This window comes from Pseudorca crassidens, chromosome 14, assembly GCF_039906515.1.
Source record: "Pseudorca crassidens isolate mPseCra1 chromosome 14, mPseCra1.hap1, whole genome shotgun sequence".
Lineage (NCBI taxonomy): Eukaryota > Metazoa > Chordata > Mammalia > Artiodactyla > Delphinidae > Pseudorca > Pseudorca crassidens.
The window spans coordinates 9,449,787-9,465,548 of NC_090309.1; the positions used below are offsets into that span (position 1 = coordinate 9,449,787).

Consider the following 15,762-nt stretch of genomic DNA (forward strand, 5'->3'; position numbering starts at 1 on the left):
GTCACAGGGTGCCGCTCCATGAGCTGCTGGGCTCAGGTAGCTTTGATCTCCCAGAACACATGTAGAATAGTACTGGCACAGGATTTTTTTTTCAACTCCCAGGTGGTCGTGACGTGCGGCCAGGCTGAGAAAGGCTGGGAGCCAGGCTGGGAGCCCTGGGAGCGATGCGGGCCAGGGGCTGCCTTCCTTTCATTCCTCCCTCTCCCCCGCCCGCATTATCAGCCAGAGCAAGTGAGGATGGGCCCCAGGGTGCCGCTCTGGTGTGAGGGCCTCGGCTTTCCTTAGCGCAGGGGTTTCCGAACTTGGCTGGTATTAGAATCACTTGGGACTTCTTAAAAATTCCAGAACCCAAGCCACACCCACCCTAATTAAACCACAGTCACTGGGGGTGGACACAGGTGGCAGCAATATTTGAAGCTGCTCCCTAAGTGATTCCAAACTGTGCAGACAAGTCTGAGAACCACTGCCTTAGGTTCTTAGCTGGGCCCCCGATGCAGAACATACAGCAGACACCACCTTCCCTTAGACTGTCTGCTGCCCAAGGTGCTGTGTGCGGATACCTTTTCTTCTGTTGTTGTTGTTGTATTTTGGGGTTTGGGGTTTTTTTTTTTTTTTTTTTTTTGGCTGCATTGGGTCTTCGTTGCTGTGCGTGGGCTTTCTCTAATTGTGGTGAGCAGGGGCTGCTGTTGGTTGTGGTGCACGAGCTTCTCATCGCGGTGGCTTCTCTTGTTGCAGAGCACGGGCTCTAGGCGCGCGGGCTCAGTAGTTGTGGCACGCGGGCTTCAGTAGTTGTGGCTCGCAGGCTCTAGAGTGCAGGCTCAGTAGCTGTGGTGCACAGGCTTAGTTGCTCCACGGCATGTGGGATCTTCCCGGACCAGGGCTTGAACCCGTGTCCCCTGCGTTGGCAGGAGGATTCTTAACCACTGCACCACCAGGGAAGTCCCTGGTGTCTTCTGTTTCATTTTATTCCAGAGGTCAGGACCATTCCCAAAACTGCAGGTTCAGAAATCCAAAGTGAGAGAGAACCGGTGGGCCGTGCATTCAGGGGCGTCACTGGGACGTCTTTGGTTGAGTCTGAATCAGTCTCAAATTCTTGCTTTTGAAACTTGAGAGCGTAGTTGGCTGCTGCCTTCCTGAGTCACACTGAAGGGGCCTTGCATCCTTAAAAACAACTCAAGAATGTGTACTAAAGCAGCAAAGTGAGGAAGTAGCTGCCTGGAGGTGAGACATAATAGCTGGGCCTCTAGCAGCCACCCTGGGCTGCCAGGTGGTCTTGAGAAGGAGAGGCACCTGCTGAGAACGGTGGAGCGGCAACGTCACCCAGGGTCCCACAGGACAGTCAGGTCCCCACTGTGTGGCTGCCCACTCCAGGCTTCTTTTTCATCAGAGAGAAATAAAACTCTAGCTTATTAAGCCCAGGTGGGTTTTTTGTTTTGTTGGGGGGGCGGGGCTTTTTGTTATTTGCAGCTGAATCTAATTCTAGCAGATACCATGGGTTCAGTGGTTTGGCTCAATGCAGGTCTGTCCTACACACAGAGCCTGGAATGCTCAACGGTGTTAGGTGGCACAGGGCAGTGGTGTGAGTTACGGAGGGCAGTAGAGGAGAGGTGGCCTGGGGACGGCGTCACCTGCCCTGCACACACCCTCAGCTCGTGGATCAGCAGACCAGGGGCTGACAGAGCCTCTGTGTGTGTGTACGTGTGTGTGAATGGGTGGTGTGTGTGCACGCGTCTGTGTGGTGGGGCGTGTCGGTACGTGTGTCGGGGTGTGTGTGAGTAGCGTGGTGTGTGGTGAGGGGTGTGTGTGGAGGGGTGGGCGCCTGCTGCGTTACATACAGCGAGGTAGGCAGGGAGGCTCTAGGGCCCCGTGGGGAGGGCCTGAGCTCCGGGGGAATGGCAAGAAAAGGGAAAACAAGGGGCCAGCAGGGTGGGTTGCCCAGCAGAGAAGGAACAAGAAGGAAATTAGGAAGAAAGCGGGCAGTGCAGGTCTGGGGGGGAGCCAGGGGGCGTGAGAGGCCGGAGCAGCAGCGAGCGGGTCTGGGTCGGGGCGCATCAGGGTCCCACCGCCAGGGCGGTGCTCTGTGGGGAAGCCGTGAGAGGCTCTGTCCCGTGCTCATGCTGTAGTTGGGGCAGTGAAATGTGCGTGTTCTTGAAATGTGGGCTGGGTAGGATTTTGTGTTTCTACCGCACACTCTGATCATCCCTCTGATAGCGTCTCCTTCGCCCTTCGTCCCAGCCCCGCAGAGGGGTGGGTCTGTGGGCTGGGTGCCGGGCCCCTCCCCTCCTCTCCCAGGCCTCTCTGGCCCTGTCCCCATCCCCTCCCGCCGTCACCCACCCCTGGGCCTGGCACCAGCTCCAACACGCCGGGCTCCTGGCTGGACCCAGGTCTCTGCAGGGCTCTTCCGCCCGCCCGTAGCATCGCCCTGCGTCACCCTGACCCCTTTCCTTCCCCGCCACTTACACACCCGGGCATGGTATGTTTATTTTTCGTGAGCGTTGTCTGTTTCCCCATGAAACCTTCAGCTCCATGACACCGGAACTTTAATCGCCTGCTGTTCACTTGCTGTCTGTTGACTGAATAACAATTTTAAATGACTAGGGCTAGAGCTGATTGACTAAAGCCCGTGATGTAGAACAAGTTTCAATTTAAATACAAGAGTGCTGAGGGGAGTTAAGTAATCAGAGCTGGGAGGTTAAGAAACCATACGATTTTAAGCCTCCCCTAAATGCTGTGAGCCCCACCCACGCTCGGGTGTGTGATGGGTCGGTAGCTTGCGTTCCTTTGGGAACCAGCACCCCCGTTACAGCTGACGGGGACTCCGCCTGCTGTGGCACTGAGGGGTCTCAGACGGTGTCAGAGAATCAGGACCCAGTCAGATGGCGCCTGCAACACCCAGAATGCTCCTTAGCAACTCGATTTGGGGGCGGGGAGGGGGAGGACAAGGACAGATGTCTGAAGACTCTGCTCCCCTCAGGCCCAGGATGGGACCTGGTGGGTGTGAAGAAGGGGTGAGCAGGCCCGGGCAGGGGGGCTGGCACGGCCAGCGCTGAGGAGGGTTCTCGGGATGGGCATGGTTGTCCCATTCAGTGGAAGTGGTGCCAGGAGAGTGGGTTACGTGACGTAAAGCTGCTTCGGAGTCGCAGATGGAAAAGTCGCTTTTATTTCAGACCTGATGCCTTTCTTCCCCTGACTTCCCCCGAAGCCTCAGTTCCATCCCAGGAGAGCTTTCAGATTCACAGTTAATAAACAGAGCCCAGATGCGCGGGGCTGTTGGCGCTGGCATTGGACACGGCCCAGGGCCCTGGTGCTCCCCCGGGGGATCACCTCAGATGACCGTGCTGTGGGCGTAGAGGAGCTGAGTTCGCGAGACTTTTCTTCTGTGTCAGCTCCAGAAAGCCCTCCTTCGGGGCAAACCGTGCTCGGGAAGAGCTGAGCACGTGGCCTACTTACGGGCAGCGTTAATTACGGGCTCTCGGTGCCTGTCCTCACTTAACCAACTGCCCGCGCTGTCGGATGGGGACTGATTGACCCCGAGGTGACCCAGGCCCCTTTCTCTGACCGCTCCTGACACCTTAACTCCGGGTGGAGCGGGCGTGTGGAGTAATCACCGGGGAGGCGCAGGGAGAGGAGCCAAGGCCAGGCTGGGCCTCTGGCCGGTGGGGTCTGCACTGCTGCTGTCACGGGGCTTCAGAGGCACCTGCGGGGGCTGCCGCGGGGAGCCGGGTCCAGGGCTGCGGGCAGGGTGTCGCTGCCCCGCTGGGTTGATTCTCTTGCCACACCGGCTTCCCCTCCCTGGCAAGGTCACCGGCTGCCCACACTGTCCCCCATGGCTCAGGCTCAGGGAAACAGTCCTCTCTCATTGTGTTTTGCAGCCTTCATTCTTCCCAGCTAGTTTGTATAGCGGGCAAGGGGTAGCATTACCTTTCTCGGACTTGTTAAGCTGCCCAAGAGGAAAAAAATAAACAAACAAGAAGGTTTTTCCTCCTCCCAGAGTCTCATTACTACTTGGGTGAGCCTCGACCCGTATACGTTTCCAGAGAGAGACACTCGATGCCGAGCGGCCCAAGGCTCGTCCCTGGACGGGACTCAGACCCTCCGCCGGCCGTTCCACCGTCTGCTGGCTCTGCAGCCACGCGGGACCGTTGCCGAGACACCTCAGCTCGTTGAGGACGCCCTGTTTCTTGCCTTGGGTCGCTGGATGTGCCAGGCTCTTTCATGCTCTTTGTCATTTCTGTCCCTTTGCCGGGCGTGTGCTTCCCGCCTGCCGTTCCGCCTCCCGCAGCCCCCAGTTAATTTCCCCTTCCCCGAGTAGGCTCCCTACCTTTCCCCGGCTTCGATTTTTGCGGGAACACACTCTCTTGTATTTGTTTATCTGCCTGGCTCCTCTACCTCCTAGACTTGAGCTCCCTGAGGTCAGGGGTTCTACTGGGTCACCTTTTTGTCTTTGGTGACATGGTGGGGGTCCATCGAGGGGGGCCCTCAGGTGGGAAGGTTCATGCCTGAGCTGCTCGTGCGCTCCTGGCCCAGCTTCCACACTCTTGATTCCCACAACTCACCCGCTGTCAGATCCCTCATTTGCCTTCTCAGCACTGCCAGCTTGTGACGTTTTTCCAGTTTCCCTCTTAGTCATGTACTGTTTGGTCAGGTTTGTGTAGGATGCTCTCCATTCATGTGTTCATTCATTCATCATTCATTCGTCATCCATCCGTCCATCCATCAGCTCCCTCCACACACTGGCCACTCCTCTAGGCTCTGGGTGTGCAGGGGTGAACAGCACAGATGTAGTCCCTGTCCTTATGGAATTTACATTCTAATGGGGAAAGACAAACAAGAAGCAGTCAAGTCAGTACATAAGATGATGTGGAGGGGTGAGAGGGCGGAGACGTGGGCGCTGCCCCTCGATGAGGCTGTGGACGCCGCAGTGCAGGAGAGCGCGTGGAGCGGGGTGCAGAGGTGCAGCCGTCTCTGGGAAATACGCTCCACTGCGTTGCCTGTTATTTCTCTGTTCTCCCGATTCAGAAAATATCCTTAAATAGCCTGACAGGAGAAAAGGCCCTCAGTCTGTAAGGTTTTTCCCCTTTGTTGATGTGGTCAGAGTATCGTTCACGTCTTGTTAAGAGAGAATGTCCTCGAAGCTCGAGCTTGCTGAGAAGATGCGTCCTGGGCTGCAAGGAGGGGCCCTGGCAGGGACGGTGGACCTGGGAGTGCCCAGACGTTGCCGCCAAGGCGCTGCTGAGTCTGCAGTAGGTGCAGAGCTGGCCTCAGCCCTTCGTGGCAGAGAGCCCAGGGCCACGGAGCCTGGTGTCTCCTGAGTCTTGCTGTCTCGAGGCCTCTGGTTCAGGACTTGGCATCTGGCTCAGCTCGGGGCAGCTCAGTGCCCCAACGGCTGCCTGGTGGAGATGGTCAGTGTGCCGTCCTCCCCGGTCCCTTGCACGTCAAGGTGGCCATAGCCTGAAGACGGGAGAATGAATGTCCAGGTTCCCAAAGCGCCAGCAAGTATCTGAAACCACTGGTGTCTTCACAGCTCCAGATAACACCCGTGCTGCCCGAGGATGGGGCTACCAGCCCCGCTTGTGGGCGCAGTGCGGCCTGTCCTGCTGTGCCCTCCCTAACCCCCCGCCCTTCCTTGGCCTGACAGATGCGGACACGAGCTTGTGGTGCCCCTCGCTGCAAGAGGTCACGGCCGCGTTCCACAGCCTGGGTACCCACAGCCCTGCTTTGCAGCCCCCGGGACCCCTCCAGCACGATGGGAGGTGAGTACCTCCCCCACCTCGGTGTCCTTCCTCATGCGGTCCACAGCCACTGAAAGCAGTTCAAACCCATCTAATCGTGTACATTAAATCTGTGTAGTACCAATTACACCTCAGGAAAAATGTAAAAAACAAAACAAAATATTACCCCACAAATAGACTCTTCTAAACATATATCCATGCTAGGAAACACTAAAGTATTTCCTTTTCTGTAAATGTAATACGCCTGGCCGTTCATTGTACAGAGCTCCATTTTCATTATTGTTGGTGGTATCCAGCCTTGGCTCAGTAAGCATTTTACGAGTTAGAGAAAGGAAAGATTTCCTCTGATGATTATTTTAAATTATGTGCTTTTTTTTTGGCCGTGCTGTGCGGCTTGTGGGATCTCAGTTCCCCGACCAGGGATTGAACCCGGGCCACAGCAGTGAAAGCCCGGAGTCCTAACCACTCGGCCACCAGGGAACTCCCAAATTATGTGCATTTTTTGAGGTTAAAAATAAGAAGTTACCAAGCTCAGGCTCTAGCCCAAACGGCGAAGCACAGAGTCTGAGGGCATCCCAGCACACAGGTACCCCTGAGTACGGTTGCGCACCACGAATGAACGGCGTGTGACGCAGCCTCGAGGCAGGGACGAGCCAAGCCAGGCACGGCTGAGTCTTGCTGCTCTGACCGGCATTTGTTCCCGCCCCTTCCTGACTCAGCTCTCGCCGCCCCTCCTCTCCTAAGACGTGTCCCAACCTCTTTGGTCTGTCTCCAAGCCCCTCCTGGCACATTACCTAATATCAGCTCATGGCCAGCAAGGCACAATTTTACATGTAATTTCCACAGTGCTCCACTTTGTGTCATGGGTGCCCCCTTTGTGCCCTGGGCAGCGATGCTAATTTGTCTCCACCCTCTAGGGACAGAGCCGGACAATACATAGACGACTCGTGTTGGGTGAATGGGTTGTAAAGGTGTCAGTTACGGCACATCCAAACTCTCTGTTGAGAGTTGTTTGAGCAGCTGGTTTGAGAACCCCAGACAGGCTGCGCCTGCCGACAAGCCCTCAGGGCGCCGTGGTGGGCGGATGTTTCTCTAGGGGAAGGCCAAAGCTTTCTCAAGAACCTGTTCCACGACTGTGTTTGGTAATTGTCTGCCAAAGCAAACCAGACCAAACCACACTTGCTGTGCTGCAAATACCCTGCCGTGTGCCAGCCTGCCGTGGGCGACAGGGAGCGGGAGATGAAGCTTTGCGCGCTGGCCTGCTGCTCACCCCCTGCTGTGCAGCCCGGTTCCTAACAGGCCTCGGACCTGTACCGGCCCGGGGCTTGGGGACCCCTGCTCTAGACTATTCAGGGAACACCAAGAACATTCTGGTATCTCTTCCACCAAGGGTGTGGCGTCCTTCACGGTTACATGGGCCACAAGAGAATCTTCAGGGCAGGCAGTCTTCTCTCTATCGTCCTCCTCGGAGGCTCGTCCCGTGTCAGTTGGTTCCACGTCAGGTGCTTCTCTGTTGACCTCTCGGGATGTCACCATCTAAGGCTCCGCTGGCCGAACAGGTGCCCTGGGGCTCCTCTGGGGCACCCACAAGCCTTGCAGTGGCCAAGACTGGAAATGAGGGCACACGTGGGCGCACGGCTTAGCTTGGCTGGCTTGCTCGTTGCTGTGAGAAAGACAGGTCTTTCACCAGTTGTTCCTAATCTCAGATTTCCTTAAAACTCATCACCGTCTCATTGAATGCTTCAGGATTTCCTTCCAGAAGGGAACAGCCCTGCTGCTGCTGGACCATATGCACATCGTCTGATGTCTGCCAAGTGGACAGCATCTATTAGATGCTCAGCATCTATTCCTCTTCATTGCATTGACCTCGGTCTCGCAGAGCCCAGATGACGGGTCTGGTTTGGTTTGGCGGTGCAGGCCTGAGGAGAGCACCCGGCCTGCAGCCCCCGTGGTGGGGCACCTGACACACTGCTGGGCTCTCGGTTATGGTGGCGGCAGTGCTTGTAGCTTCCCTTACAGTCTTCCCTCAGAGAAGGTGCAGAGGGTCACTTTATTATTTTTTTCCAACAGTAATAGGGGAAAACAAATAGAGAAGCTGACATACTTCTCTTAAGAGTGTAGAACAATGTCATTGCAGCCCAAACTCCAGCTCCTGGCTGTTGGCCAAGCCTGTGTTGAGGCTGGGAGGCGGGGGTGGGATGAAGCTGCTTTGCAGGTGGAGTCTGGCGGTGGGACCCTCAACTTGCCCTTCACCTGCTGAGTCCTCTGGGAGAGGAGTGGGCTTATTAGGCTGTGAATTCCTGTTCTCCGAGGTGGAGGCCTGGGGATGAGCTGATGCCGCGTCCCAGAACAGCAGTCACGATGCCGACGTCCCAGTCGAGCCTCAGAAAGGCAGGCCGGGGACGAGGACCCTGATTTGTTTCCTGCTGTCCCCAGCAGAGGTGGCACAGGGGAGGCTGTTCCCCTGTCCACTTGGGAAGGCTGGCCTTCCTTCCCAGCAAGGAGAGGCCTCTCGTCATAGCCACACTTCCCCTGCCCAGCTCTGAGAAGACGCATCACCAGCGCACGTTTTCTACACTCCTCCTCCCTCTGGCAGCACCAAACTGTCTGAAAGCCCGCTCCTCTTGGGCAGAGTCACAAAGTCGGCTCTGAGGCTGCCCCCACCCTTCGGGAGATCTGAAAACATGCCCACCCACGCTTGCATGGCCCCGTGCGTGCTCACGGGCTGGTACAAACCAGAACTCCCCTGCACACACTGACGCAGGTCCAGCGTGTGCCCAGATGCGTGAGCGCCAGCCTTACCCATTAGTACTCTGGCCCTAATAAATGCTAAGACCTGGAAGAATGTCTGATCCCAATCCTGTCCCGCACCCCCTCCCAACTTTGGTTTGTTGACACCAATTTCCCGGGTGCCTAGAGGTGGGTTTCTTTTTTCCCCCTCTGAGAAGCAGCACCAAGAAGTAAAGAAGAGCAGAGCCTTTGGGAACCGTGGCCGGGGGCGGGGGGGCTACACGGGAGGCTGTTATTGTTGACAGTGGTGTTGTCATCATCGGCGTCTTCACTTATAGAGAGTTCGCTGTTATCAGGAACTCCAGGCCAGTTAGTAAGAGTGGAGGAGTGGAAGAGACAGCAAAGGGAGCGTTGTCATACAGTCACCTCACTTATTTGAAACCAACAATATACACTTGCCCAGAGAAAGAGCATCATTTAGTGAGGGGGCCCCTGATCAGTGTCTCCTCCAGGGAGCATGTGCCTGGGAGGCTCGTGCAGAGGGTGGTGTGGCTCTGCTGTCGGCTAGTACCTCTCTCCCTGTAGGACTCTCGCCACCCTGAGTGTGACTCTGGTCTTTAAAGAGGGTGTTTTCAATACGACCCTGGCCTCTAACTTCATCCAGGCTGTTTCCTCTCTAGGGGAAAACTGGCCATGCCGGGCTTGTCCATGGACAGCATGGTAGTGGGACATCTTTGGAGGGGTTCTCGAGGACCACTTATACTCTGATTTCACCTTACTTGCAGATACTTTGGAGTCTAACCTGACGTGAGCTACAAAATAGTGTCCTTTTCAGTGCATGAGCGGACTCACCATAACTGTGTGGACACAGAGTGCTTTTAAGGAAGACTTTTGGGGGTCAGTGGAGAATGATTTTCTGTTTTCCAAGTCCCAGAAAACTAAAGCTGGAGGCCTTCCTGGAGCGGCAGCGTTGGGGAGCCAGCCCCCAAGAGGCCCCGGTGACCCCGCACCTCCTGGCATTCATCCCCTTGTGCAGCTCTCTGTCACCCCAGGTCAGGCTGGCCCGTGTGGCCTGGAGAAATCAGCAGAAGCGATGTCACCTCCAAGGTTAGGTTATGAAAGGCTGCAACCTCCGTCTCAGACGGGCATCTCCTCTCTCTCACGTCACTCGCTTCAGGGGAAGCCGGGGCAAGTTGCAGAGCCCTGTGGCGAGGCCTGCATGGCAAAGACTGAGGCCAGTGACCCCTGAGTGAGCTGGGAAGCAGCTCCTCCCGCCCAGTCAAGCCTAAGCTGACAGCAGTGCCCCCACCAACGTCTTGGGGGCATCCTCCCAAGAGACCCAGAGCCAGACGCGCCCCCCCTCCCCGCCCCTCCACGCTGCCTCTGGATTCTTGACCCTCAGAAACTGCACAGAATAATACATATCTGTTGTTTTTAAGCCTCTGCATTTGGGGGTCATTTGTTACGCAGCAGTGGGTGACCAGCACACACAGGGCATCAGGGTCCCAGGCCGAATGGATCGTCCACAGGCTCTCTGTTGTTCTTCAGCAAGCGCGGCCTCCCTCTCTGCCTCACTTCTCCCCTTGCGCCCATCTCCTCCAGTTTCCTTTCCTTTGTTTTTGTCTCACCTCAGCGAGCTTAAAAGTGAGGCTAGCCTGAGCCGGACTGAGCAGCAGGACACCCCCCAGGAGACGGCCTTGGACAGCAGCCTGAGCCACATCTGTAAGGTGAGCCCCACCCGTCCCTCTGCTCGCAGTCCACACCTATTCAGCATCCGGTTCAGTGAACACTGCTGAGCACCATCGCAGGCACCGTGCCGACGGCCAGGAGGGATGCCACAGAAGCCCACGCCCACCACACCTGCGCCTGCGCCTGCCCCTGACGACCCCAGGGGCCTCGACTCCAGACCTCACCATTTTTCTCAGTTCCTTCCCAGCGGGGCCCAGGGCTCACAGTGCCAGGGAGGCACCCCTGCCCTAGCGCTCTCTCTGCTCTCCAGTTCCTGATGCTGTGCGTGCTGGCCCAGCCAGGGGCCTACACCGATGGGAGCCTCTTGGGCCTGATTGAGCTGCTGTGCCGAGCCGGCTTGGACGTGGGGCTCCGCCTGCTGCCCAAGACCGACCTCCAGCAGCTCCTGCTTCTGCTCCTGGACAGCATCCAGGAGTGGCCGGGGAAGGTATGGCGGACCCCTGAGCCCGAGCCCAAGCCCCCAGCCTCACCACGAATGCTCTCTCACGGCCCTTAGAGCACCCCAGGTGGAGACAGCGCTGCTCCCTCCCTTACCTGGCCTCCAAGACCCACCCTCTTACTCTCCAGATATCCCCCCCACCCCTACCCCCACCCCCCGCAGTGGGCTGGTAGGGAGGTCAGGGTGGAAGGCGGGCCACGCCCCCCAGCCCGCCTTGATGCCCACTGTCCCCACAGCTCCGGCAGCTGTGCTGTGCCCTGAGCCGGGCATCTGATCACCACCACAACCTGCTGGCGCTTGTGCAGCTCTTCCTGGACGTGACGCCCCGGAGCAGGTGGGTGCTTCTCCACCTCTGTCTCCCCTGACCTGAGGCTTATCCCCGCGCCTGTGCTCAACCCCTGTGAGCGATCCACGGTTTGCCCCATCAGTCCTCACAGACCTCCCCCTCCCGCCCAATGTCAAAAACCCAGGAGAAAGAACTAAAAATACAGCTCACGAATGAGTTCATTACAAAGGGAAAAAAGCCTCATTTTCTTAACGCGGTCTTCTTAGCAAAACCGTCACCTCGTACAGTTAGCCTCAGACCTGCAGCATCCCCACCTGCCCTTCTTTGTGACTCCTCCCCAGTCCTCAGTGGAGGGAGGGTTCCTTCTGTCATTCAGACCTCAGCTGTGTGTTGTCTCTTGATCACTCCCCACTCCCACCCCCTTCTCAAACTCTCCATTCATCATGCTGTTTTATTTTCTGGACAGTATTGATCTCTGCCAGAAGTTATCTTACTATTTGTTCCTTGTTCATGGCTGCCTCTCCTCCTTGTCGCTTCCAGGAGAGCAGATCTCTTATTGGGGTCACTGCCACATCACCCCACGTCCAGAACAGTGCCTGGCATGCTGTTGGCACTTCGTAAATTCTTTTCAAATGAACGAACGAGGTGAACAAACAAACTCAGCCCACAGGGAGATAAGACCCATTCGCTGCTGGACCTGCCCCAGTCTCTCCCCTCTCCCCTCCTTCCTTCTCCCACTTGAGGCCACAGCCGCAAGGAGTCCCTTGCCCTTCCCTGTGCAGACATCTCCCCAGGTCCCCTCCTGTCCTCTCCAGCCCTCCGTCTGCAGCTCGTCCCACCTAGAATGACACCCCTTCCCACCCTTCCAACCAGACCTGTCCTGGACCCCCTCCAGGAAGACCCTTCACAGGTACCCACACAGTCACTCTCCACTGGGGCCACCCTCCTGCAACTCCCTCCCCAGGGGAAGCTTCTGGGAGCAGGCTTGGGGTTCTGCTCAGACTCCTGTCCGCAGCAAACATCCTGAGCTCAACTTCAAGCCCAAGATGGGAAGCTCGATCTCTTTCCTATGCATCTGGCTGGAAGAGAGGAGGCCTTTCCACAGTCCTGAAAGGAAAGCTTTTGCTGTGTATTTGAAAGAACTGGGCTTCTCGAAGCTCTGTCTAAGACCTTTAGGTGATGCATGCGTCGGAAATGGCAGTCCTAGAGGGCTTTCCCGTCCCCACCTCATTATCCCTGTTCATCCCGAAATCGTGTCCGTTCTGCCTTCCACATCCTAAATCTTGGCTTCTAGTTGCCTGTGTCAGCTCCACAAAAGCAGGGACCTCGTCTGGGTCACTTTAAATCAGCTACCTCCTTCCCGCCCCCTCCTGCTTTCATCTCACCATCTCTCACCTGGATGGTGGCAGTGGCATTCTGTCCCTGGCTCCTCCTTCAAAGGCTGTTTGCTCTGCAGGTACATGTGATTATCCCCTCTCTGCTTTGCCTTGCTTGCTGTCGCCTGCACGGCCAAGTGCAAACACCTTAGTTTGGTCTCCAAGGCCGCATGTGGTCCAGCCCCAGTTTCCCGTTTGGTCCAGCCAGGCCATGTGATTTGTATTTGTTCTATGTACTTTTATATGTATATATATTTACACGTATGTAAATGTTTATAACTACAGGCAGACCGCATTTCACCGTGCTTCTTCGCTTTATTGCACTGCACAAATATTGTGGTTTTTTTTACAAATGAAGCTTTGTGGCAGCCCTGCATCGAGCAAGTCTGTCAGTGCCATTTTTCCAGCAGCATTTGCTCACTTCGTGTCTCTGTGTCACATTTCAGTAATTCTCAGAATATTGCAAACTTTTTCGTTGTTAGGTTTGTGATGGTGGTCTGTGATCCGTGATCTTTGATGTTACTATTGTGAAAAGATTAGGACTCACTGAAGGCTCAGACGATGGTTAGCATTTTTTAACGAGGTGTTTTTTAATTAAGGTATATACACTGTTATTTCAGACGTAATGCTGTTGCATACTTAATAGACTACAGTATAGTGTAAACATAACTTTTAAAAATTTTTTATTGAAGTATAGTTTATTTACAATGTTGTGGTTAATTTCTGCTGTACAGCAAAGTGATTCAGTTATACACATATATTTTCTTTTTCATAATCTTTTCTATTATGGTTTATCACAGGATATTGAATATAGTTCCTGTGTAGTAGTACCTTGTTGTTTATCCATTCTATATATAATAGTTTACATCTGCTAATCCCAAGCTCCCAATCCTTCCCTTTCCCACCCCTCCCCTTTGTCAACCACAAGTCTGTTCTCTGTGTGTGAGTCAGGTTTTTTTGTGGATATGTTTATTTTGTAGATATGTTTTATAGATACGTATTTCAGATTTCACATGTAAGTGATATCGTATGGTATTTGTTTTTCTCTTTCTGACCTACTTCACTTAGTATGATAATCTTTAGGTCCATCCATGTTGCTGCAAATGGCATGATTTTATTATTTTTTTAATGGCTGAGTAATATTCCATTGTATATATGTACCACATCTTCTTTACCGATTCCTCTGTCGATGGACATTTATATTGTTTCTATGTCTTGGCTATTGTAAATAGTGCTGCTGTGAACATAGGGGTGCATGTATCTTTTCGAATTATAGTTTTGTCTGGGTATATGCCCAGGAGTGGGATTGCTAGGTTACATGGTAGTTCTATTTTTAGTTTTTTGAGGAACCTCCATACCCTTTTCCATAGTGGCTGCAGCAACTTACATTCCCACCACCCATGCAGGAGGGTTCCCTTTTCTCCACACCCTCTCCAGCATTTATTATTTGTAGACTTTTTAACGATGGCCGTTCTGACCAGTGTGAGGTGGTACCCCGTTGTAGTTCTGATTTGCATTTCTCTAGTAATTAGCGACGATGGGCATCTTTGCGTGTGCCTCTTGGCCATCTGTATGTCTCCTTTGGAGATTCTTTGGAGAAATCTCTGTTTAGGTCTTCTGCCCGTTTTTCGATTGGGTTGTTTGTTTTTTTTGTTACTGCTAAACGGTAGGAGCCGTTTGTATATTTTGGAAATTAGGCCCTTGTCAGTCGCATCGCTTGCAAATATTTTCTCCCAGTCTGTAGGTTTAAACGCAACTTTTACATGCACTGGGAAATCAAAAAATTCATGTGACTTGCTTTATTGTAATACTTGCTTTATTGTGGTGGTCTGGAACCAAACTTGTAATATCTCCGAGGCGTGCCTGCACATACGTGTGTGTGTGTGTGAGATGAGCCTCATTCTTTTCCATAGCTGCATAGTATTCCCTAGTGTGCATGCAGCCAGTCCCCTGTTCTGGAGATTTGTCCAATATACAAGCTTTGTGCATCTATCCAAATATTTCTATAAGATAAGTTCTTTGAAATTGCAGTCCTGGGCTTCCCTGGTGGCGCAGTGGTTGAGAGTCCGCCTGCCGATGCAGGGGACACAGTTCGTGCCCCGGTCCGGGAAGATCCCACGTGCCGCGGAGCGGCTGGGCCCGTGAGCCATGGCCACTGAGCCTGTGCGTCCGGGGCCTGTGCTCCGCAGCGGGAGAGGCCTGCGTACCACAAAAAAAAAAAAAAAAAGAAATTGCAGTCCTAAAGTATGTATATATAAAATTTGGCCTCCACAAAAGAAGCTGCACTAATCAATAACAGACATGAAAATGCCTGTTTCTCCACATTCTCATTAACACCGTGTAGTCTCAATTTTGTTCTTAAGTTTTAATTAATCTGGTAAGTGAAAAATCTCTTCCTGTGGTTCTAATTTTCATCTCCCTGATTGCCAGTGAAATTGAGAATCTTTTCCTATGTTTATTGGCCTTTTGTGTTTCTCTTGGTGTAAATTACCTCTTGATATCTCGCCCATTTTTCTATCAGGTAATTTATCTTCTTCTTAATTATATTGATTTATAAGTTGCTTATTACATAAGCAACTTATAAATTACATTTATACATTTATAAGCAACTTATTACATTTTGGACACCGTGTTTTCTCCTAAGTCTGTAAATTGTCCTTTTTAAAACTTTGTGTATATCCTTCCGTGAACTGATTTTTTTTCCCTTTTTCAATAAACTTTTTTTTTTTTAATTTATTTTTGGCTGTGTTGGGTCTTTGTTGCTGCATGCAGGCTTTCTCTAGTTGCGGCGAGCGGGAGCCACTCTTCGTTGCAGTGCGCGGGCTTCACATTGCGGTGGCTTCTCTTGTTGTGGAGCACAGGCTTCAGGCACGTGGGCTTCAGTAGTTGTGGCATGCCGGCTCAGTAGTTGTGGCTTGCGGGCTCTAGAGCGCAGGCTCAGTAGTTGTGGCGCACGAGATCAGTTGCTCTGCGGCATGTGTGATCTTCCCGGACCAAGGCTCGAACCCGTGTCCCCTGCATTGGCAGGAGGATTCTTAACCACTGAGCCACCAGGGAAGTCCCTTCAATAAACTTTTAATTTCAGAATAGATTTAGATTCACAGAAAAGGTACATGGATAGTACAGAGAGTTGATTGTAATTGAATCTTTCTATCTTGAAAAGGAAGGCCTTCCCCACCCCCAAGAGCATAAAAATACTGTGTTCTCATTTCTTTCAGTACTTATATAACTTTGTTTCTCTTGGCTCTTAATCCCATCTGGAATCTCTTTTTTGTAGGTATGAGACAGAGATCTAACTTGATTATTTCCACCCCCAAAGAGCCAGTGACCCAACACCAATTTTCTTCTGTCTTAGTAATCCATCATTTCCCAACAGATTTGAAACTACCTGTGTCATATCCTCAATTTATGACATCGTTCATCTGTTAGCCAAACTGTGATATCAGGAAT

The 15,762-nt window shown here is 53.4% G+C and overlaps 1 protein-coding gene across 1 annotated transcript in view; it reads left to right on the forward strand.

Annotated features, from left to right (window-relative positions):
* The window catches only part of FAM178B (family with sequence similarity 178 member B), an 83,770-nt gene that overhangs the window by 32,333 nt on the left and 35,675 nt on the right, over positions 1 to 15,762 (forward strand). The window contains exons 8-11 of the mRNA XM_067703947.1: positions 5,639 to 5,753; positions 10,096 to 10,189; positions 10,462 to 10,638; positions 10,887 to 10,984. Of these exons, the coding sequence (XP_067560048.1) occupies positions 5,639 to 5,753; positions 10,096 to 10,189; positions 10,462 to 10,638; positions 10,887 to 10,984 (484 nt within the window). The remainder of the gene's footprint in view (positions 1 to 5,638; positions 5,754 to 10,095; positions 10,190 to 10,461; positions 10,639 to 10,886; positions 10,985 to 15,762) is intronic.